The 26,022-nt window shown below is 35.0% G+C and overlaps 1 protein-coding gene across 1 annotated transcript in view; it reads left to right on the top strand.

Annotated features, from left to right (window-relative positions):
• Positions 1-26,022, top strand: part of GRID2 (glutamate ionotropic receptor delta type subunit 2) — a 1,450,102-nt gene that overhangs the window by 1,100,245 nt on the left and 323,835 nt on the right. The window contains exon 10 of the mRNA XM_043572183.1: positions 13,614-13,811. Within this exon, the coding sequence (XP_043428118.1) occupies positions 13,614-13,811 (198 nt within the window). The remainder of the gene's footprint in view (positions 1-13,613; positions 13,812-26,022) is intronic.

Genomic DNA, 26,022 nt, shown 5'->3' with positions numbered 1-26,022 from the left:
GTCAGATAAGGAAAGTTCAGATAAGATTTTAAATGTTTTCACTTTAAAATAATCTTTGTGCTAAAACTGTGATCCCATCAATATGCTGACTAAAGTTGAAGTGTGAATTCAGAAGAAGAGTGTGTAAATAACTCTACTTTAGAAATGAAAAGGAGTTTGAGAATATGGAGTGTGGAAAGAGAGAGAGGAAGAATGATTGGTTGAGAAACTGAGAGGTTTTGGGGTGATGGTGGGGTTCATGGGCTGATAGCCAAGAAAGAATTCTTGAAGACATCTTTGGTGCAAAAAGGGATTTTATTAAAGCACAGGGACAGTTGCCATGGGCAGAAAGAGCTATGCTGGGGTTGTGAAGAATGGTTATATACCATGGACTTGCTGGAGGTAAAGTCAAAAGGGAAGTTTCCAAAGAGATTTTCATATGCTAAAGACTCACAGATTACTGGAGGTTTAGCTATTGTGAAACTAAGGTTGTTTTTCCCTCTAGCAAAGCATTAACATTAAGACAATAAGGGAGTTCCTGGACTTTAGGCTCTTGATGGGATTGCCTTTTTGTTGTAAACTCTTGGAGAGTCTTATCAATTTAACCATTTGTGTGTTTTGTTTGTTTGTTTGTTTCTTTTTCCCTTTCCTGTTTTTGGGTACCTGGGAATGTCCAAGAAACATCATACATGCCCCACCCAGGCAGGGGGTAGGGAGGGAGGGTGGGAGTGGTGGACGGATTCCATGCTAGCTTGTATTTTTCCCTAGCCTGCATTATCCTCCATCATCAATACCACCATGTATTAAAAGACCAAGTTGTTTTTCTTGTATCTGCTATGTGGTTTCTGAAACTCCTCCCCACCACCCCAAGCATGTGAACATACCAAATGCTGAAGACAGTCTAAATTAGTAGTGAAGAATGATGAGGTTTTGGAGTGATGGGGGGTTTCAGAGCTGATGGCCAAGAAAGAATTCTTAAAGATTTTGTGTGTGTGTGTGAAAAAAGGTGATTTCATTAAAGTACATGGATAGGAGTCATGGGCAGAAAGAGCTACACTGGGGTTGTGAGGAGTGACTGGTTATATACTATGGAGTTGGGGTAGGGAAAGGCAAAGGGGAGGCCTCCAGAAGGACTTTCATATGCTAAAGAGGTCTCCTAAGATAACTGAGACCTTGATATTGTCAGCTAAATGTTTTGTCCTCTAGTAAAGCATTAGCATTAGGATGGTAGGGGCCTCCTAAAGAAATGTTATACTCTATATTTGCCTCAAGTATTTGTCAATAGACTGCAGGTTATAAAGAAATTTAATTTTACCTGCCATTTCCTTCTTGCCTTTGAGCATTACTATAGAGGGGAGGGTGATGTTGGGGCTCCAGAAAACCGAGTCTATAGCTTTCTGGAGATTAGGCTATTGATAAGATTGCTTTTTTTTTTTTTTTTTTTTTTTGTAATTTACTAAGATATTTTTAAAGTGATGGAGACTCATGTCCTACATGACTGTGGTCTCTATAGTTAACCATTTGTTTTCTTTCCTTTCCTTTGTCCTCAGGCAGCCAGGAGTGCCTGAGGAATATCACACACATCCCACCTGGGTGGGGAAGTATGCTAGCTTCTATTTTGCCCTCAGCTTGCCTTATGCTCCCTCATCAAAGAATACAGTCTTTAGTATCAGACAACACTGGATTCAAATTTCAATCTTTCTCATGAGCTTGTGAGGTCAGGAACATTAGTTATCTACTCTGTTCTCCAAGTTTCAGTTCTCCCATTTGTAATATGACAATAACAATACCAGAGTATTCCAAGGACTAAGTGAGATGATGAATATAAAGTTAAAAGGATATCACAGGCCTCATGCAAGCTTTTTATTATTGTTGGTGTTTTTTATTTGCTTCTTCCCTTAGCCTGAAATATGCTTTGGGTTAAAAAAAAAATGCTTGGGCTCTGAACTTCCTTTATTCTACTAATTCTTTCTCATGTAAGTGTCTCAGACTAGTTCTGTCTCCACTCCATTTTTCATTCTCCAACCACTAGGCTTCTATTTTGACTTCTCCAAAGAAACTACTTTCCAAAAGTCATCATGATCTCCTATTTGACAAATGATGGACGTTTTCACATTTTATCTCTCTGTACCCATTACCTACATTAGAATCCATTGCCAACTTACTCCTTGAAAGCCTGTCCTCTCTTGAGTCCTCTAGCAGTGTCTTTCCTGATTCTCTTCTGACCTCTCTATTCCTTCTATCTCCTTTGCTGAAGTCTCTTTTTCCAGAATTCCATTTCTGACTGTTTCTATACTTTCCCCCTTAATGACTTCATTTACTTTCTTCTTTTTTCTTTTAATTTTTTAAATGTTTATTTAGTTTTTGAATGAGAGAGAGACAGAGTGCAATCAGGGGAGGGCAAAGAAAGAGGGAAAAACAGAATCTGAAGCAGGCTTCAGGCTGTAAGCTGTCAGCACAGAGCCCGATGCAGGGCTCGAACTCACAAACTGTGAGATCATGACCTGAGCTGAAGTCTGATGCTTAATCAACTGAGCCATCTAGGCTCTCCTTTATTTTTGAAAATTATAAACAAATTTTTATTCCCAACCCTGGCCTCTCCCTCATACTTTAGACTGATTCATCAAACAAATGTTGAAATAAGTATTATATATTCAATGATAAGTTAGAAAATGTGGAAAACAAAAACTAACAGCAAAATCATTCATAATCCCCCCATCAAAAACTTAACTAAATATTTTAGCATTTTTTCACTTACGAGCTAAACAAAACTAAGTTACTTTACCCATAATAATGGAGATAATTATGATTCTAAACTCAGAGGACTATTGGGCATAAATATACAAATAGCACTTGAAAAGTGCCCAGCATATAATAAGTCGTATACAGGTGTCTTTGGCTATTATTACTACTTATCATTATTTTTCAAACCACACACCACTATGGACTGAAAATTCATACGTTGAAACTAATCCCCCGTGTGATGGTATTTTTAGCTGAGGCCTTTGAGAGTAAGTTGGTCATGAGAGTGGAGCCCTCATAAGAAGAGACACAATAATGATCTCTTTGGTCTCTGCCAAGTGACATGGGGCAGCCAAGCCCCTCATTAGACATTGGATCTATTGGCACCTTGATCTTGGACTTCCTAGCCTCCAGAACTATGTGAAATAAGTATTTTTTAAGCCACTTGGTTCATGGTAATTTTTTATAATAACCTTAACTAAGACACATACATTCATGGATAGTTTTGTGCATTTTCTTCCTATTTAGCAATATATGAATGAATATTTTTTTAAAAAAAATTTTTTTGAACGTTTATTTATTTTTGGGACAGAGAGAGACAGAGCATGAACGGGGGAGGGGCAGAGAGAGAGGGAGACACAGAATCAGAAACAGGCTCCAGGCTCTGAGCCATCAGCCCAGAGCCCGACGCGGGGCTCGAACTCCGGACCGCGAGATCGTGACCTGGCTGAAGTCGGATGCTTAACCGACTGAGCCACCCAGGCGCCCCATGAATGAATATTTTTAATGTAAATAAATAGCTTTTGTACAGCAGATGTGATCAATAGTTGGTTTTTTGTTTTTTTGTTTTTTTGTTTTTCCCCGCTACCTGATGAATTATCTTTACATTTGCTTCAAACTTTCATTAACTTACCCAGGCTTGTATATAATTTCCAACATGCCAGCTGAAACTCAACATTTTTATTTCTCATTCACTGAAATGTATTGAATGCACATTTAAACAATGTTCTTAAAGTAATATCTTTAATCTATCTAAAACACTAACAAAAACAAACCAATCCCAAACTTAAAAATGTTATTCTTGGTTTAAGAAAATGACCTGTGGCCCAAGTCTGAGCAGATGGCACAGTACCAGGGCACTGAGACACTGGGGTTGATGACTGAATGTGCTGTGTAGTAGTTGATCATACAGATAACACTTACAAAGAAAAATCCATACTTTTTGAGCATTTAGTTTGTTTTCAAGTTCTCACTGGAGAAGTTTCAATGAACATTCTTTTAGATACATACTTGTGTGTATTTATGATTACCCTCTTAGATGTAAAATTACCAGAAGAAATAATATAAAAATATGAAGGCATTTGCCTTCCTACTGTGAATTTGTTTGCTTGAAAAGCTGTTGCAATTTTAACTCACATAAGTGGTGTATAAGAAAGACTGTTTCTTCACATGCTTGTTGATAAACATTAACATTCTTTTTCATCTTTGCCAGTCTGATGAGCAATAAATAAAATAATTCAACTTATTTTAATTTGTATTTTTCAAAGGTGTGTTAAGAGAACAAAAATAAATAATTCATCCTCAGTGTTTGCTATTGGACTTTGTCCCTTTAAAATTTAATCTTTAAAGATTATGATGATTTTAACATTTGCAATTTCTTCCAATAAATATAATTTCCCTTTTAGCTGATTTATGAGTCACAATTATGCAGAAAAAAAGAAAACACATATTTTCATTCTTCTATTAAATTTGAATGTGTGTTAATTTTGTATTCAGTGTTGTAGGTTTTTACAAAATACTCTCTTTGGTTGGATGTTAGTTTATTGACTGAAAGTTATAATTCCTTCAATAGAATTTGACACATACCCCAAATAAAAAACATTCATGGAGAGTCTCAGAAGTCCATACTCTTCTGAAGCCTGATGCCCCCATGAAGTATGGCATAGCTTTATAACACTGATGCCTGATGCCCCCTAGGAAGTATGGCATAGCTTTATAGCACTCACTTCTCACTAAATATCACATCTAGTATTTCAATGAATCCCATCAGCTCTATTTTTATGAGTTACCAGCAATCCAATTTCTTCTTATCAAATCCATTTTCCTACCAAGTTATGATCAGCTCACTTCTAGTTTACTGCAATGGACTTGTAATTGATCTCCTAGCTTCTGTCCTGTTCCTTCCAATCTATTGTCAATAGTAACTGTCAACTGTCTAGTAAAGTGTTAAACATATTAGATCATGTCCCTCCTCTGCTCAGAGCCTATTTGGCTGTCCATCTCAGTGGAAGTAACAGCTAAAGTCATTACAAGTTTAAAGGTCCTGTTTAAGCTCCACCTGACACACACCCATTACTGCTCAGACATATCCTATTTGATTCTAGTCCCCTAGGTTTCTGCCACATTAGTGTCCCTCCATCTCTCGAACATGTCAGAGAAACTCCTGCCTGACACCTTTGCACTTAGTCTATTTTCAGTCTGGTGCTCTTTCTACAGAGGTTCTTCCTAATTGAAGGCCCTGCCTTTTCTCACATGCTCTTTGTTCTCATTATTTGTTTAATTTTTCCCCGCAGCACTTATCATTGTCTGACATAACATATATATTACTTACTTTTTGTCTTCTGTCCCTCCCATTGTAATGTAGGTCCAGAAGGGTAGAGATGTCTGTTTATCGTTTGCTTTGTTCACTGTCATATTCCTAACATGTGCCTGGCATTAACACTCTTTTGAATGACAAAAAAATAAATAAATAAATCTGAATTTCTGCTATTTTCCTGTAAGGAATATTACTTTGGATAGAAATACCATTAGTCATAAACATTCCAAGTTTAATTTTATATGACTTTCACTGTGTTCTGATATTTAATTAGTTTGTATTTATTAAATGTTTTTATATCCTGATGGAAATAAAATCTTATCATAAGGTTCTGCTGACATTTATTAACACTACTGTTCTTTGCAATATTTTGACATGAACATGATATATCCACCAGAAAGCTTATAAATATCATCATCATTCTGAAGTCAAATGTTACCAAGTTCTTTAGTTTAATATTTTGTAGACGTCTTACATTTGGTGTAGCCACATGTAACTTGCAACTGCAATATGCTATGTCTCAAAACATGTTCTGGATACTTTTTCTTGGGATAACTGCACTTACGAAGTACTGTGTACCTAGTAAACTTTTAACAATATTTATAGAATAGAATTGACTCTCCCATGTGGCTGTGCACTTAGATTCACTTAGGTGTTAAATTTAGCAAAAATAATGAGGACTTGGACCAAGCAAACAAACAAAAAATATTATTCAGCAGTCATATTCAGAAAGCGAACTGAGAGTCTGGTATTTCTAAGCTTATATATGATAATCACATGGTCCATAAAATCTTAGTCTCCTAAAATGTATTTTCAAGTGCGTGCTAGGGAAAATCAATAAATGAGAACTAATGTACTTAGGATTGTTGTGATTGCCTATTGTCCTTGGTAACCTTGTATAGCCAGTTACAACATCCTATATTTCTTTCAGAGACTCATGAAAACAAAATGAACATTTTTGTTGTTGTTGTTTTGCCACTCTCTAGTTAGCCTATAAGTCACTAAGATGTAACCATTTCATGATTTGAAAGCAGTGTATAAAATCAAATATTTTATTTTTAAAATGAATTATTTCGCATACTGATAGCTTTATGTTCAATTCAAAGTATTTTTTTTCATTTAAATAACTGCCTACAAAATAGGAGTCAGAAATAATATGTAAGATATGGTTTTAGGAAGATAGAAGGGCTTTAAAATTTACTTTTATGATTTATAACTTGAACGCTGTGTGATAAAAATACCTTAAACAAGGAGTTTGAAAGATATGCTTAGTGCAGTATTTTCTAAATATTTGCTCTTCCATAAAATCCTTTTGCAAAAGCCCCTTTTAAAACATTTTCGTTGCATATCCCTGTGACCTGCTTTTCTTCTCTCCAAGCAATTCAGACATTCTTTTCCTCACACCGCCTAGACTGTTTATTACTCTGCAGATATTCTGCATGTTTGTTTTATATCCTGATATCTTAATATGTTTTTAATAACAAATTTCATACCATTAGCCTTTTTAACTTATAGAGTTTCAAATATTCATAAAAAAATAATAATTTGTGGGCACCTGGGTGGCTCAGACCGCTAAGCATCCAACTCTTGATACAGACTCAGGTCATGATCTCACGGTTCATGAGGTCCAGCACTTCATTGGGCTCTGAGCTGACAGCACAGAGCCTGCTTGAGATTCTCTCTCCCTCTCTCTCTCTCAAAATAAATAAATAAACTTATAAAAAAATAATGATTTTTTTTTTCCAAGGAGAATGGTGGTCATTAGTTTTGTATCCCTAAGCAAAATACAAGTTCACACTGTGCATAAAGACAACTCTTGTTTGCTTCAGCCAGGAGCATATTTTATGAGGGGAAAAAATTTAAACAGGCCATTAAGAAATGTTCTTATTCTATTTTTAATGTTTTTGAGCTATGCCTGTGAGCAGAATTACAAGGAATTTTCAGCAACTCAATCCCAGTTTCTCCATCCCGGCGTTCTGTGAAGCTGTGCGTACCAAAACCTCTAAACAGCTCTCAGTAAAGCCTTGGCAATAGAGCTTGTCACTTGTACCTATCAGAAATGTCAGATGCTTTTTGCCAACTCTATCACTAGCAAACAATATTGCATAGTTATTAAAATACGGGAATTAACTACAAAATCTGCAAGTGGCAAACAGTGTTGTAAATCAACTAAGCAATTAGCATGAGATTTTTTAAGTGACTGAATACAAATTCAGAATTATGAAGTTATTATCTAATAACCCAACAAGTGATGTGAATAAATCCTTGCTAATATGGAAATTATCAAACCAATGAAATACTCTTTTCTACAAGCAGGTCTATGGGTCCTCATGCTAATGCAGTTAGATTGATAAACTACAGGCATTCTCTGAAAGCTTTGTTTATTCCAATTGCTGAGGATTCTGCTTAGAGAATCTGTCATCCAAATGATCAGCAAATCGAAATCTGCAATTTGTTTTCATTTAATAGACAGACAGGTTTTCACCAGCTTAAACTCAGTTCTATTAATACTCTTTGAAACTAATTGCTGGAAAATGAATTTTAAAGGCAGGCTTTTTATAATTTCTTCCCCCTCCCACCCTGCACTCCCCATCTGTATAATAGAAGCCTTGAGGCCATCTGTATACACTTTGGGAATATATGTTAAATAGGCACAGGCTATAATCTCCTGTCATTCATCTGCATTGTTGCAAAGGACCCCTGGACCTTGCTTCTGCCACAATTCATCCTATACTCTGTTCTCAAAATTACTTTATGATTATGCTATTTCCCTTCCACAAAGCTCCAGTTCCTTGCCAAATAAAAGGCAGAAACCTGAATATGGCTTCAATGCCCTCCATTATCTGGTCTCACTTACCATACTTTTATTTTTGTTTATATGCAATGTAACACTCATACAGAAAAAAAAGCTCAAATCATTATTTAATGAATAATTAAGTAACAACCAGCAACCACTGTCTAGAACAAAAAATAGAATGTTCTCATTACTACAGGAGCCATCTTTCCTTGTGCATCTTTCTGATCATATCTTCCCCAACATCTCAGAGCTAACCACCCAGAGGTGATCACCTCCTTGGTTTTCTTCAGAGTATCTCCACCTGGGTGTGGATCCTTAAATATATAGTTAACTTTACCTTTTTATGGATGTTGTAAAAATGGAATCAGACTGTTTTCTTCCAGTATTGTTTTTTTCACCCAACATTATTCTTTTAAAAGTCTGTTCATGTTACTGTGTTTCTTAAATTTTAAGCTGTTTAGTATTACATTGCATCCATATACCAAACCATATTTATCTTTTCCATATTGATGAACATTTGGATTTTTATTATTTCCAGATTTGGGCTATTACAAACAATGCTGCTATAAGCATTCTTGGGTATATATTTTGGTACCCAAAATTCTCTACGTGTTCATACCCAAGAATTGAAATTGTTAGAACACTGCTGTACATGTCTTCATGGCTAGATAAATATTTCTGTAACATTCAAAAACAGGCAAAAGTAATTTGCCTATAAACATCTCCATTCTCTATCAAGCATGTCAAGATGTTTTCTAAAGTGTTGAACCAGGGCACCTGGGTGGCTCAATCAGTTAAGAGGCTGACTCTTGATTTCAGCTCAGGTCATGATCTTGCAGTTTGTGAGTTCAAGCCCCTCATTGGGCTCTGTGCTGACAGTGCAGAGCCTGCTTGGGATTCTCTTTCTCCCCCTCTCTGTCTGCCCCTCCCCTGCTTGTGCTCTTTCTTTCTCTCTCTCAAAACAAATAAATAAACTTTAAAAATTTAAAAATAAAGTGTTGAAACAATTTAAATATCCAGCAATAGTGAATGATAGCTCCTGTTTCTTCGTATCCTTAGCAGTATTTGGGATCATCAGACTACCTGTCTTTCTGCTTCTCATCTCTTTACTCTTGCTTTGGGATTTTCTAGTTGTTTATTCCTTTGCACCATGGACATTTATTCTGAGCTATTACAGGTCACTAATTCTCTCTTTATCTGTTTCTAATCTGCTGATTACCTCAGTCATTAAATTCTTTGGATACTGTCTTTACCAATTCTTAAAGTTCTCTTTAGTTCTTTCTAATTGTGTAATGACACTTCATATGGTTTCCAATTTCCTATCAATTTGCCCTATATTTCCTTAAACACAGTAACAATTTTTACAATATGCATCTGAAAATTTCAGTGTCTGAGTCCTTGAATGATCTATTTCTGTTGTATACTATTTCTGCCAGTTCTATATATGAAATAGAATTTCATTTTATATGATATTTTTGACTTCTGTTTTGAATATTGTATTCAAGCAATTACTTGAAGGAATAATGTAAGACCAAAAATGATGATACTTCCTCTAGAGAGTATTGTGTTTTGGGTTTTTTTTTTTTTCTCTGTCAAGCATCTGGAGTCTCTCCCAGTCTCACACCAGTTTAAATTGCATTAAAATGTGAGACAAATTATGGAGATCTACATTTTAATCTGTAGGTTGAAAATTTTGAACTCCAAAGATATAAAGTTGAAGTAAAATGATTTATGATGAATTTCTGTTCTGTAACCTACTGTGTGATCTTGAGACATTTTTCCTAATTTTTCTTATCTGTTAAAATAGTGTGTAAATGTTAACTCCCCAAATGGTGATTTAGTGACCTTTTTTTTTTTTATATATATATAGTTTCCCTTGTGTTTCTCTGGTGTTTTGTGTGTACTAGTTATGGTGTGTGTTGATTTTGTTTTGTTTTGTTTTGTTTTGAGTATGTGGCTTTTCCAATATTAAGTTATGAGTATTTTGAAAGTGGTGCTCATGACTTTTTACAATATTGACTATAGTGAGTACTATACTCACTATATTGAGTGTAGTACCTTGATGCTATAGCCACTCAATTCATGTTAAATAGATAAGTCAGTGAATGAATAAATATTGGAAATAGGTGCATAGATAAAAGAAATTCAGCCAGGATCAGTATTCTATTAGATTTCTATATCCAAGATCAGTATTTCTATTATATAGCCTAGACTTTCAATCTAATTTCTGTTGCTATGTTTACCTGTCCACTTTATTGACTGATTGTCCTCATAAAGCACAACTGGTCTGAGGTAGGATTTATAAATAATGATCTGAATCTGTAAAAGAGCTTAAAAACAGAGCTTGAAAACATCTATCTAGAAGAGAAGTGATAGGATGTAATAAAGGTTTATTTCAGTCATAAAATGTAAAAAGCATGTCCATTAATAATTCATCAACCTTCTTTAAAAGAGCCCTTAGCCCATTTTTACTCTATACCTTTAATCAATTCTAGCTGATTTTGCTAGTATCAGATTTTGACAATAAAACTCTGAAAGGATCCATCTGCCTCGGGATTCACTTTCAATATTGAAATTAAAAATAATTTTGAGAGGAAAATTTAGCATATTAAGGAAATATAATTTAGCGTTTTAAACAATTTCTCTAAAGAGAGAGGAGTAAAAATGAAAAAAAAGGCAGCAAAATTTCATATCAAAGCATACATCAGAATAATGTTTGTCCCACACAGATCGTTTAGTTTTACAATATATTTAATTAATATTCTTAATTGTTTAACTATCACCTTGAAGAGGATATTCAGCTTTCTGGTAACTAAATTGCCGTTAAACTTTAGAAATATATTGGAGTGTGAGATCCATGGATAAATAGAGAATAACATGGTCTAAAATTATTGATAGAGGAATTAGTCAAGTAAGATCTTTTACGAACCATCTTTCCTTTTGTTTGTCAATGGATAGGTGTTTAAAATATAGACTAATTCTAATTCTAGACTTCTAGAATTTCCTAAGCTTATCTGCATTCTTCTGAATATAATCTTCCTTTTTTTTTTTCATTTATTTAATTCGTTCTGATCCTGACTTCATTTCCTACTTCAGACTCTTTGCACACTGCATAGTCATTGGCTAGGTTTATATTTTGTCCATACAACTGAATGGACAGTAGCAAATTCTGTCAGTTATCTGAAAGATTAGTATACATTTTAAAATGTAGAAATATTTAGATCATCAAGATGTTCTGTATTTTACATATAATTTGAAAGGATTGATTGCTTACCTTTTTCTCATTTGATATCATTTAGATTAAATAAATCAGTATTATTAGAAATTATTATTCATTCTCACTCTTCTACTGATCTATCAATTTGTCAATGTTCATTAGCATCAAGTACTTCTCTAATGGAAAAACAATCAGGAGCTTACTAATTAAAAAAAAATTGAAATTTCTTTTTTCTCACATTCTGGAGTCCTAGAGAGTTAGAGTCTGGTATTGCATTTCACATGTGAAGAACATAGACTTCTTCTGCCTTGTTTCTCTACTAGGTGTGCTGTAAACAGTTATCAGAGCCCTAGTCATTATGTGTTCATTCCAGCTGGGAAAAACAATGTACAAAGTACCTGCTTACATTGTATTGGCCAGAATTAGTCACATGGTCTCACCTTGCCTAAAAGGACAGTGGATTGTCTTTAGTCTCAGGTGCTAAAAATAAAAATACATAAATACATAAATATATGGATACACACACACACATATGCATATACATGTACATAATTAGTGAGAAAGAGAACAGCCCCTGGAGAACAAATAGCAGTCACCTCCTTTACTTATTTACTGATTTATTTTAGTCTAAGGTAAGATATAAACAGTTGACCAAGACCAAATTTTTTTAAAAAGAGGAAACTTCAGGGGCGCCTGGGTGGTGCAGTCGGTTAAGCATCCGACTTCAGCCAGGTCACGATCTCGCGGTCCGTGAGTTCGAGCCCCTCATCAGGCTCTGGGCTGATGGCTCGGAGCCTGGAGCCTGTTTCCGATTCTGTGTCTCCCTCTCTCTCTGCCCCTCCCCCGTTCATGCTCTGTCTCTCTCTGTCCCAAAAATAAAATAAAACGTTGAAAAAAAAATTAAAAAAAAAAAGAGGAAACTTCAGTAATTTAGAAAACCATGATTTAAAAAACATTGCAAATACAACAATATCAACACAGTTGTAGGTGAGCATTGAACTTTGAACTGATTTTCTGGGTATCCAAAGTGAAATAGGATACCAAAAGAATTAGATACCTTATTTTAATTATTTAGAAAAGGGTATTACTGAAGCAAAATGAAGTTCTCTTGGCTCTAAACAATCCAAAAATTAATATCATGGTAATTTTTAGAGGAAAACTGAATGTTATGGTGGACAAATTCCTGTAATAGATGTAGTGACTCTATAAGCACTTACTTAGTGTCTTTGACTAAAAGCCAAAGTAAATGTATTATTGTACATCTCAATGAAGTCTCATCTGCGAGTCCCTAAGGAAGGATGATCCAAGGATAAAATCTTTAGGTTTTCTGCCTTAGACCCAGGATAGACAGATTTTAACCTGCCAGGAGGGCTAGATATATATCTATCTATGTATATAGGTAGATATAGATATAGATATAGATATAGATATAGATATAGATAGAAAGATATAGATAGATATAGATATAGACATATGGATGGTTACCTGTAAATATTACTGTTCTAAAAGGTTTTTGAACAAGTTTAGTAAATTAAGGAATAAGTTATCTGATTTTCTATAGTCTGCCAGCATGTTTCAAAACAACTGAGTTCTCTTAACACCAGGTGTTCTGAAAAGTGAAAGGAGTCTATTTGTTAAATGTAAGAGGACACAAACACAGAATGATAAAAGAGGCAGAAGCAGAAACCAATTTTCTAAATTTGCTAAATTACACAATTTACCAAAAACTTAGGTGAATTTCTCATAGCAATAGTAGAGAAGCTATTTTTGCAATGAAATGTGTTTGTACTTCAAAATTACTTATCAAGAAACTCCCAGTAAATATTATGTTATAAATTTTAGTTAAATTATATGTTCTTAGAATTTTTTGTTCTTTTCAGAGAGTTTATGTAGATTATATCTGTTAAAATATTATTTAACATATTTTTGACATATATAGATAATAAATGCTTCAGGATACAATAATCTTAGAGTTTCTTGAACCTTACATTGGTCTTAAGATGGCAAGAAAAATGAATTCATAGCCCCTGAAGTTTTAGAGTTACTTTCATCTAATTTTTATATGGTAGTAATTAAATGAGAGATGAAAAGAAATTCAGTGATAAAACATTGTTCAATAGTGTGATACATTAATAACACATAAGTTATATTGCTAAGTTAATTCTCTCAAAGTTCAAAGGCAATTTTTAAGCTGTTTCTAAGCAAAACTCTTTGAAGAATTAATTTTTGCTTTTAGGGAGCACTATAGATTGACATGAAGGATTTCTCTTATTTCCATGTAGGAAGAACCTTTTGTAATGGTCTCTGAAAATGTCTTGGGTAAGCCGAAGAAATACCAGGGCTTCTCCATTGATGTTTTGGATGCCTTATCTAACTACCTGGGTTTTAACTATGAAATTTATGTTGCACCGGATCACAAGTATGGAAGCCCACAAGAAGATGGGACATGGAATGGCTTGGTAGGAGAACTGGTCTTTAAGGTAAGCATTTATCTATCTATTATCTATCTATCTCCTATCTAAAGATTGAACTATAACTTTTAGAAGCTAATTTCATGTAAAACAAGTGCAAGTCTAATTAGTGGTGATGTTGAACGCAAACGTCAGCAAAAGTTTCAGCCAGTACTATTTTCTGAACTTTGTGTAAAGAAAAATTGATGACAGAATAAAGCTAATTTTTAAAGTGTTTCTTATAATAGAAAAGTATCTAGAACAAGGCTTCACCTTTGCCAAACTTGCACTCTAAACATTTGTATGTATCCTTACTGATGTATTTATCCTTGTTCTTTTATTTTTCAAAGAGGTACTTAAATGTCTCTATTTGCTTATCTCTATTTCTGTCAGTTTTTGCTTCATTTTTTTGAATCTCTGTTATTAGGTGCACACATGCTTGTAATTATTATGTCTTCTTGACAAATTTTTGAAGCATTGGGTTCAGGTTTATTATTCACTAGTTGATTTATATATGTTTCATTTTCCTCTCTGTTCTTTCTTTTTATGCCCCTCCTTGGGTTAATTGGATATTTTTTTTGTATTTGACTTAGTTTCCTCTTTTGACCCTGTACTATATCTCTTTGTATTTCTGTTTTTGTGGTTAGTATAGAGATTATGATATGCATTCTTAACTTACCACATTCTATCTAGTTTAATATCATTCACATTTTTAAAAAGGTATAAACTTGTAGCAATATAATTTCATTTATACCACCCTATCTTTTATGCTACTGTGGTCATAATAGCTACTGTGGTCAGAACTCCACAGTGAAATGTAATATTTTTTTTATTTAAACAATCAGTTGTCTTATATAGATATAAAGAGAAAAAAGTTATCTGGTATTTAACTACTTATCCACTATTTCTAAGGTTCTTTATTTATTTCTACTTATCTGAGCTCCTATCTGAAATAATTTACTTCGGAAGAACTTCCTTTGGAATGTCTTGAAGTTCAGTCCAAGTGGCTCTCAACTTTTTTAACCTTAAAATGTCTTTATTGCCCTCAGTTTTGAATGATACTCATATATACAAAACTCTGAGTTGACAATTTTTCTTAATGTTCATCATTTTAAAGATGTCTTCCTATAATCTTTTGTCGTATGTTGTTTCTGATGAGAAGTTAGACATCATTTGTACTTTTGTTCCTTTTTTGAGTGTAGGGTGGCTTTTTTTTACAATTTTTTTTTTCATTTTTGATGTTTTGATGTTTAACTATGATATGCCTAGATGTGGTTTTCTTTGTATGTATTCTCCTAGGGATTCACTAAACTCCAGGATATGTTTCACAAAATCTAATAAATGTTGGCAATTATTTCTATAATTATTTTTTCTACCCTTTTCCCTTTCTTCATTCTCTTTTTAAGACTCAGAAAATATTCGAGTTAGACTTCTTAATATTGTCTCTAGGTCACTGAAATATTATTTAATTTCTTAAAATATTTTTACTCTCTGACTTTTACATTTTTACTCTCTGACTTTTACATTGTTTTGATCTGCTTTCAAGTTGACTGATTCTTTATTCTACAATCTCCAATTTCTGCTAAGTCCATGTAATAAGTTCATTTTAGATAGCTTATTTTTCAGTTCTAGAATTTCAGGTTTTAAAAAATAATTTCCATTTCTCTTCTGAGATTCCATACCTTTTTATCATTCTGATCATCTTGTAAGTCCTTCATCATGTTCACAATAGCTGCTTTAACGTCCTTGTCTGCTACAATTTCAAAATCTTTTCCATCTCCAGATAGGTCTGTGTTGACCGCTTTTGCTGTTAACTACATTTTTCTAGTTCTTCACATTTTTGTTTTTTCACATTTGATTGGGTACTGAGCATTGTGGTTGATACATTATTAAGACTTGAGATTATGTCTCTGAGGTTGCATGCTCTGAAGAGGATTGACTTTGTTTTGTTAGGCAATTATTGGTTTCCCCTGAACTTGTTGAGGTTTGGTTTACATGCTGTTAAGTCAGGTCTTTTTTATATTAGTTTTTAGGGAAAATCCATTGGTTTTAGCAATCCTTCTATTCCTAAGCATAGCCTTCTGGAGTTTTTACGAAAACTCTGTGGCTCTCATCAAATTCTTGTGACTTAGAGGGACTCAAAATTTAATCTCTATCGTCCTTGCCGTAGGCAGTAATTATAATCTTTTGTTCCTTTAGTCTTCTGGTTGTTAATTTCTGCTGATTTTTTAAAAAGTCATTCTCCTACATGTGCAGTTTAAGAGTCAGCCGAAGACTTGAGAGAGGCTTACTCACAAATTTTTGGCCCATTCTTTCATGGGTCTCTCCTCTCTGTGATTTCTGTTTTAATTTCTGGCCACTCTGGCTACATCAAACTCCATCTTCTGACATATGATGCTCATAAGGCTCTGACTTTCTGTTTGTGCTCTAGTTACCCCTTATCGCCTAAACTGAGGTGGGTCTTCAATGAATAAGCCATATGAAAATGGTTCTCTCCTAATGTAGTTACCATTTTTCAGGGGTCAGATACCCTTCAGTTTCTTCCTGCTTTTGGTTAATCTCCAGTCCTTTCAACTAGTGTGTTTTTAAATTTGATACAGAATTTATCATTGTTGTTGGGTTAATCCAGGAAAACTATCTCATCATTGCCAGAACTGGAATTATTTCTGAAATACATTAAAGTATTCAGAAAGCTAAAGGAACTGAATAAGTTGTTTCCAAGAAATGGGAAAGAGAAAAAATAAAAGGTTTTGAAGACAGTGGTAGGAAAAATAATAAAGCTGTTTTTATAGCCATTAAAACCTTACTGAGTTTGGTTTATTTATTAAACGAATTACACATGGACTTATTTGAAAAAAAATAATATCAATATTTTCAGTAGGAAAGGGGGAATGATCAATTCTCATTCCTTTTATTAAAACCATGATAATTTATCTTGTATTCCTACATTAAAAACCCACAAAGCCCATATTCTGCCTTTGTATTTCTGAGAGGTCCTGCCTGATCTGAACCCAGATGAGCAATTATGTTAAAACGAAGGACAAAGAAAAGCAAAGACATTATAAAAATTGCTTTACAGGGATTACAGATAAAATTCTTAATGCTAACAAACTTCATTTGCTAAATGCAAGTTAATGATAAATAAGCATTAGAATTAGTCTAATGTTGTTGATGCTGACTTTAGGCTTGTGGGCTTGCTCCTAAATTTAGTTAAATTTTTGAGACTTGCTTTTTCACTTTTGTGTGAGGAATACAAGAATGTTACTGCAAAGACTACTTACAACTATAACTTTTCCAAAAACATTTTAAGAATTTATTATGTAAGAACCACACATAAGCACTAGTATGCTAGTCTTCATAAGCATTTAATTTAATTGTTTTCATATTTACATGTAAGAGCATGCCATTATTGTAGGATAATGTAAAGTTCAGTGCCGTCCTTTTATAAAGCAAAACTTAAGGCTTAAAGAAGGTAACTGATGAATGACTTTTAGCCCCCCCCAAATTATAACTCTGTTCATTGTAACTAGAGTTTTATTTTATCCAAGGAGATCGTTAGTCATTCTGACTAGGCTTTGAGAAATACTTAGGTAGTTTTCAGATGTAGAAGAATAAGCCAACACAAAAGTTTGCTGGAATCGGCAAAGATAGGAGGAAAATCGAGAAAATGTGGTGTCATGAAAGCAAAGGGAAGATAACATTTTAAGAAGAAAATCATCTGACTTCGGCTCAGGTCATGATGCCACTCAGGTCATGATTTCACGGTTCATGAGTTCAAGCCCCACATCAGGCTCTGTGCTGACAGCTCAGAGCCGGAGCCTGCTTCAGATTCTGTGTGCCCCTCCCCCAGATTCTCTCTCTGCCCCTCCCCCACTCACACTCTGTTTTTCCCTCTCTCTCAAAAATGAACTTAAAAATTTAATAAACAAAAAAAGAAGGAAAGGAGAGTCAACATTAAAATATGACTGCTAACATATTGAGGGTACATAACATTTTCCTTAACTTTATTCTATTATTGATAGAAATGTAAATTCTAATCTCCAAAAAATAAACCTGTGAATTCAATTATATGAATGATAATATAGTAAAATATCATAAGGTAATTTAGGTAATCCAATAAGATTCATCATATCGAAATTTTCATAGGCTTATTTACCCCTGTAAAGCAAAATAACACCATTGACATGGCATAATAACATTATGACAGACTTCCAAAAAAAAAAAAACATTGCTTTACTGTTATATATTTTCTGCTAGTGTAGACATTTTTCATGAATAAGTATATTTTAAATAACAGTAAATACAGTTGACCCTTAAACAACATGGGTTGAACTACATGAGTCCACTTAACTGACTAACTTCCTAAGAGAAAACCAAAATTAAAAGAATGTTTCTAGGAGTCTGTTATGATGATTATGGACAGACCATCACATTAAAAAAGAGTCAAAGAAGAAACATGGAAAGTTTCCAAGTTTATTTGATTTTTCCAGGGGTGGCACTCATGAGTCAGAGTTGGGTTGATCTCATATATTAAAAGGTCTTTCCATTAAAACCAGAAAGCAGGCACTCAGTTACATACATACTTTTTAGAGAGGAAAATGCAGCCAGAGAGAGCAAAGAATTGCCTATATATATAGGCAATAAAATTTATATATATATGTATATATATATATATATATATATATATATATATATAAAGTCTATTTCAAACACTAAGGATGTTCCTCACATTGATGGCTAGTTTCAAAAAGAGAAGAAATAACAAGTGTTGGTGAGGATATGGAGCAAAAGGAACATGTGTGCACTGTTGGTAGGAAAATAAATTGGTGCAAGTGTTGTGGAAAACAGTATGCAGGCTCCTCAAAAAAATGAAAATAGAAATACCATATGAGGGGCATCCGGGTAGCTCAGTTGGTTGAGCATCCAACTTCAGCTCAGATCGTGATCTCCTAGTTCATGAATTCAAGCCCCACATCAGGCTTGGGTTCGCTGCTGTCAGCCCAAAGCCTCCTTCGGATCCTCTGTCCCCCTCTCCTTGTCCCTCCCCAGCTTGTTCTCTCTCAAATAAATAAATAAATAAAATTTAAAAAGATAATAAGAAGAAAATAAAAAGAAATACCACATGATCCAGTAATCCACCACTGGGTATTTACCTAAAGAAAATGAAAACACTAATCTAAAAAGATATATGCACCCCAATATTTGTTGCATTATTTACAATAGACAAGACACGGAAACAACCTGTGTTCATCAATAGATGTATGGATAAAGATGATACGGTTTATATATACAATGGAATATTTCTCAGCCATTAAAAAAAAAATGAGATCTTACCATCTGTGACAACATGGATGGGCCTAGAGTGTATTATGCTAAGTGAAATAAGTCAGAGAAAGACAAATCTCATATATTTTCATTTATAAGTGGAATCTAAAAGACAAGACCAGTGAAAAAAACAACAACAAAAACTAAGAATGTGGCAAAGTCTCCTCTATTCCTCATCTGCTTTCCTACTTTTATAACTTTCTGTAATTAATATGCTCTTAAAATTTATGAGAATTCAGGTCTGTCCAAAAGATGTTGCCATGTGAAATAGATAAGTGACAGATATGTTCTGATAAGAATAGGAGAAATTGTTAAGGGTGGGTTAATGTAACTGATAAATTATTTTCTCCTGGTTTAAAGGGGAAGAACTGGGGCGCCTGGGTGGCGCAGTCGGTTAAGCGTCCGACTTCAGCCAGGTCACGATCTCGCGGTCCGGGAGTTCGAGCCCTGCATCAGGCTCTGGGCTGATGGCTCAGAGCCTGGAGCCTGTTCCCGATTCTGTGTCTCCCTCTCTCTCTGCCCCTCCCCCGTTCATGCTCTGTCTCTCTCTGTCCCAAAAATAAATAAACGTTGAAAAAAAAATTTTTTTTTAAAATAAAAATAAAAAAAAAAAGGGGAAGAACTGAGAATTGAGAATACCAGAGAGAACACTATCTAAGAAATAACAAGTATACAAAGTTTAGTAAAGAAATACAAAATATTAAGAATAACAGAAAAATATGAACTGTGAGTTATACAGCTAGATATTCTATCATTAAGGTTCATACCTTACTTTGATGCACTAGAAAATTTTTAAGGGAAAACTGATACAGGTAACTTGACAGGGAATAAATTTCTATATTGTCAATATCTATAAGTAATCTATCCTAAAAATTATCGACCTGAAACATGATCCTCGTTTTTATTTCCCTTAACCTTTATGTAATTACCCTTCTCCTAATTTGTAAAATAAGGGCATTACTTTCATGCATGCAAAATTTTTTTTTGGCTTTTGGCTCTGGGTATAAATATTCTCTGATGTACCAAATTATGGCATAATAGAAACACTGGTATCACTGAAATCCCTTTACAAGTCAGACCGTTTTACCTAAAAAAGAATTAAAAGAAAGTAAAAGAACCTAATTAACTTGTCAAATGCTAGATCATTAAAAATATTTTTTTTCAACGTTTTTATTTATTTTTGGGACAGAGAGAGACAGAGCATGAACGGGGGAGGGGCAGAGAGAGAGGGAGACACAGAATCAGAAACAGGCTCCAGGCTCTGAGCCATCAGCCCAGAGCCCGACGCGGGGCTCGAACTCACAGACCGCGAGATCGTGACCTGGCTGAAGTCGGAGGCTTAACCGACTGCGCCACCCAGGCGCCCCCATTAAAAATATTTAAAAAAATTTTTTTTAATGTTTAATTTTGAGAGACAGAGCGCAAATGGGAGAGGAGCAGAGAGAGACAGAGACACAGAATCCAAAGCAGGCTCCATGCTCCCAAGCTGTCAGCACAGAGCCCAATGTGGGGTTCAAACCCAAGAACTGTGAGATCGTGACCTGAACTGAGGTTAGACACTTAACTGACTGAGCCACCCAGGTGCCCCATTAAAAAGAATATTTTGGGGGCTCCTGGGTGGCTCAGTCGGTTAAGAGGCCGACTTCGGCCCAGGTCATGATCTCATGGTCGGTGAGTTCAAGCCCCGCGTCAGGCTCTATGCAGACAGCTCAGAGCCTGGAGCCTGTTTCGGATTCTGTGTCTCCCTCTCTCTGACCCTCCCCCGTTCATGCTCTGTCTCTCTCTGTCTCAAAAATAAATAAACGTTAAAAACATTTTTTTTAAATAAATTTAAAAAAAAAGAATATTTTTGATGCAGAGATCACCATGTAGCTAGGTAGAATTTGAAATAATTGAATGGCATTGCTAAACCAACCAAATAAACAAACAAACAAAAAACTCCTCCCATTTTCATCTATTAATTCATATGAATAAGGTTTCTATAAAATGAAAATATATAGCATGATGCTCACTCCTACCACAGTCAAACCATAATTAATATTGATTCATGGGATGTTCAAATTAATTAAAAACTAAAAATCCTATCAATATTGTATAGAGCTGCTTTATAATAGTTTCACTTTTATAGTTGATGAGTCAATATATTGTATACTAATATAATGATGACTCAGTTCAGAAGACATGTTTTACACCTGAAATTTATGGTCACAGGTTACTTGAGATTTTAATTTTAATTTGCATACATATTTTTGTTGCAAAAATATAATTTGGTGATCAAAAAAAGACTTTTAAGCACACATTTATAGTATTATATTTGGATAAAAATTTTGTGAAGGTAGAGTAGAATATAAATATAGTTCAAAGATTCTTAAAAATGATGTAGGGGAACCTGACCTAGGTGGCTTAGTCGGTTAAGTGTCTGATTTTGGCTCAGGTCATGATGTCACTATTCATGGGTTGGAGCCCTACATAGGGCTCTGTGCTGACAGCTCAGAGCCTGGAGCCTGCTTCAGATTCTGTGTCTCCCTCTCTCTCTGCCCCTCCCCTGCTCGCACTCTATCTCAAAAATAAACGTTAAAAAAAAACTTTTTTAATGATGTAAATGTTTCCCCAATTAGAGAAAAGTGGTGGTTTAAATCACTATGATATTTATGTTCTAATGAGTACATTTGAATGAATGACTCCACAATTTTATTTTAAAATGTCAATATTTACAACACACATAAGCCTGTATCCAAGTCAGGACACAGAAACTACTCCTGAAATTGCAAAGAGAAGAGATTTAATAGAGAGATTGATCACAAAGATATTAGAAGGAATGGCGGAGCAAAGGAGAAGGAGTAAAACAAAGCTACCAGGAGTCACTAACCCTCTAGTTGATTGTGTATCTCCCAAAGAAGCACCTTTTAACTAAGGCCTCCACAAAGATGCAGCCTGTGTCTCAGACGCAGGAGTCAGGGATCAATCACTTCCCGCCGCTGCTGCTACAACCACTGAAATAACCATTTAAAACAGAAGGCTCTGCTCTTTCTTCTGCTTTCGGACACCCTCAACAGCTTCACTCTGGTGGAAATTAAGAGCAAGCCAGATGGCAGAGGAGCCTGGGAAAAGTAGTGTGCAGATTCCCATCCCTATAAGGCTCACAGTACATAGCAAAGTAAAAATGGAAAGGGTGGGGTTGAGGGAAAACAGATAAATGACCACTTCTGTCTAGAAATCACACACTTTACAGTTGTCTAAACAAATGTAAATGTAACGTGTCAATGATAAATGTGAAAAGGTACATAGTTTTAAAATTCCTTTGGGAGTCATATGAAGAAAGAAGTTTGATATTTCTTCATCCTAACTGATACCAAGTGCTAAATTCTACGGCAGGAGTTTTAGCCCCAAGGAAAACAGATATAACAATGGAATAAAGCCAGAACTTAGAAAACAGAACAGAAGGAAGAGCAAGTAGAGTAAATTATAGATGTGTAAAATTAGGATGAAATATTTATACTTAGCATGCAACTAATTTACAGTAATGTTTCAAAGTTAAAATAGCCCTCTTTAGAATCCTATCTCCCATTTCTAAAATTCTAGAACAATTCCTGGCTTTTTTGTCACTTTTCCTACGTACAAGCATAAAGAACATTTTCAAAGGTTGATATATCATAATAATGAAATTAATAATAAGATGCTATTTAGTGATTACAATGCCAACAAAGTATCCCCAAGACTGAACAGAAGAAATCATCTGTACTGGGCTACACATTTCCTCATTTTTAATGGTTGACATGAAGTTTGGCAGTTCTTAATCTCAAAGTGTAAATATATTCCTTTTATGGGTATTTTAATTCATTAATGCATTCACCATAGAAAACATATATTTACCTGGTTGTTTTGTAAATACTTTTAAACATATGCCAATTAACAAGTATTAATGTCATAGTCAAGGGACAATGGAAGAATGCAAGTGTGAATAATATAAGGACACCTATAATAAACAAGTTTCATTTTGGTGGTCACTATATGCTTTGCAGTAAGTTAAGCACTAGAGACACAAAGGTAAAAAAAAACATGGTCTTGCCCTTATGGCCATCTTAGCCATAGAGGTGAAAAGATTGCTTAAAAAAAGATCTAGAGAGGAAAGGAATGAGGTCAGTTTAGAAAAGGATGAGTTGGATGTGTGTGGGGGATATTCACAGATACAGAGGACTCTGAACCTCACCAAAAAGGCCCAATAAGAGGCATATATTTAGGAGTCCTCAGCCTATGAGTAGTTGGTAGCATGAAAATGCATAAGATTGCCAAAAAGAAATCAGACAGTGAGATTAATAGGCTGATCTTTAGTTGAAACTCTGAGGATCACTTAAGAATTCTTGGAAGAAGAAGGGTTTATGAAGAAAAACAACGGAATAATTCGGAGAAGTATGACCAAACCACAGGAGAAGAGGTCAGTTAGGCTAAGAGAGCTTAAAAAAATAAGCTATGACTATCAATGTCAAAAATTTCTAAGTCAGGGGCGCCTGGGTGGCGCAGTCGGTTAAGCGTCCGACTTCAGCCAGGTCACGATCTCGCGGTTCGTGAGTTCGAGCCCCGCGTCAGGCTCTGGGCTGATGGCTCAGAGCCTGGAGCCTGTTTCTGATTCTGTGTCTCCCTCTCTCTCTGCCCCTCCCCCGTTCATGCTCTGTCTCTCTCTGTCCCAAAAATAAATAAACGTTGAAAAAAAAAATTAAAAAAAAAAAAATTTCTAAGTCATTAGGGTGGTCAAGTGTGTACTAGGTTCGCTCTTGGGAAGTTGTTGGTGACCTAAGCCAGAACTCTTTTGGTAGCAGGATTGGAAAAGAAGCCAGATTTCCAGAGAGGCTGTAAAAATTTGGAGGTGAAAAGTGAATGTAACATGTATACTACTCTTCTAGAATGTTTGGATAGGGATGAAAAGAGAGAAAGAAGAAAAGAGTTAATAGTTCAAAGGGTCATTGGTTTTGGTGGAGTTTTTGTTGGTTTGTTTTTAGATTAAGAGAAACCTGAGTATAATTATAAACTGAGGAAGAAAAATGAAGAAGGAGAATTTAATATAAGAAAAGCAAGTTAACATGTGAAAGATAAAGATCCCCGGGAAGACAGAATAAAAGCTTAGATTGAGAATTGATTTTAATGGGGTAAGGATGTTTCTTTGATACTGAAAAAAAAAATATTTTAAGAATGTGTCTGGTAACACTTAAATTTACAGACAATAGGTTGGGATATTAAGGAAGATCATATTTCATCACTTCAGATGTCTTGATAACAATAGGAGATGAAGTCTGTTGACAGTAATGGGGACAGGTATTATGAAATAGTCTACAAGAAAGTGGGAGGCTTTGAAATAGCTGTTGAGGGAAGTGATACTGACTGCTAAGTCAAAATAGATAAAAGGATGAATCAGTGTTGCTGAGGATTGAGCTAAAGTTTATGGAAGACTGACACATTTCATTGCTACTAGTCTGCACAAGTGTGACTTTCTTCAGCTGGGACTAAACGCCCAAGTATTAGAGCAGAGAAGATTAAAACACCCATATCAAGGTTGAGTTCATCTGAACTTTGCAAGGAGTGAGATGAAAGAAAAGCTAAAATATTCAAGGAAGTATGGTCATGACTGGGGAGATAGACTTGGATAAAATTTTGGAAAAATTAATCAGAATGTCAATACAAAGTTGAAATCCAGGTAAAGTATAAATGAAAATATGAAAGAACTAGTAGGATGAAGAGAGGTAACCAGAGACTGAAATGTAGAAGTTCTAGAGATAAAATGTAAATGCTGACCTTGTAGATAATGGCAGAATAGTAGAGGAGACAAAAGGAATTGAAGTTTAAAATGGCCCAAAATGAGGCAAGAGGGAAGGGTGAATAGGTGGAGCACAGAGGATTTTTAGAGCTGAGGAACTACTTTGTATGTATTATAGTCATGGATCCATGACATTATGCATTTGTCAAAATCCATAGAAAGAGTACACCCTAATGTACTACTGACTTCAGTTAATAGTGATGTATCAATATTGGTTCATCAGTTGTAACAAATGTACTCCACTAATGCAAGATGTTAATAACAGAACAACAACAACAAAACTGTGCTGGGTGTAGAAGCATACCAGAGAAAGGGGGTGGTATATGAGAACTTTTTGTACTTTATGCTCAATTTTCCTATAAACCTAGAACTGATTTAAAAAATAAAGTCTAGGGGCGCCTGGGTGGCGCAGTCGGTTAAGCGTCCGACTTCAGCCAGGTCACGATCTCGCGGTCCGTGAGTTCGAGCCCCGCGTCGGGCTCTGGGCTGATGGCTCAGAGCCTGGAGCCTATTTCTGATTCTGTGTCTCCCTCTCTCTCTGCCCCTCCCCCGTTCATGTTCTGCCTCTCTCTCTGTCCCAAAAATGAATAAACTTTGAAAAAAAAAATTTTTGAAAAATAAAAAAATAAAAAAAAAATAAAGTCTATTTTTAAGAAATGGCCCCAAATGATTGCTGTGCAGGACATCTACACAGATACTGAAATCTGTTAGGAGGTTGGTAGGTTTGGGGGTAAAGAGGAATATGTAGCCAGGTCTCAAAGTCTTCAATGCATGACAAGAAAATATGGAGAAGCCTGTCTGGTGGAGGTGATAAGACAAGTCTCCTTCAGAAAGCACACATGCAATTGAAAAAACAAAACAAAATGGAAGTAGCATGCATAGGGTCTCACCAATGCGAACAAAACTTAGGTTTCCTGAATATCTGAGAAAACAGACAAACTTCATGGCCTCTAGGAAATCATGAAAGTGATGCACACGAATTCTCACTTTCTGGAAATTCTCACTCAAAATAAGGATAATTTTGTGCCCAAGGCATCCTCAGGTTCTTGATATTTTTCTATGCCTCCCTTGTTCACCTCTGTTCCCATTTTCTGTGATCCTGCACAT

Source organism: Prionailurus bengalensis, chromosome B1 (assembly GCF_016509475.1).
Source record: "Prionailurus bengalensis isolate Pbe53 chromosome B1, Fcat_Pben_1.1_paternal_pri, whole genome shotgun sequence".
In the NCBI taxonomy this organism is placed as follows: domain Eukaryota; kingdom Metazoa; phylum Chordata; class Mammalia; order Carnivora; family Felidae; genus Prionailurus; species Prionailurus bengalensis.
The sequence above is the reverse complement of the archived record's forward strand: the minus strand, read 5'-3'. Positions and strand labels throughout refer to the sequence as shown.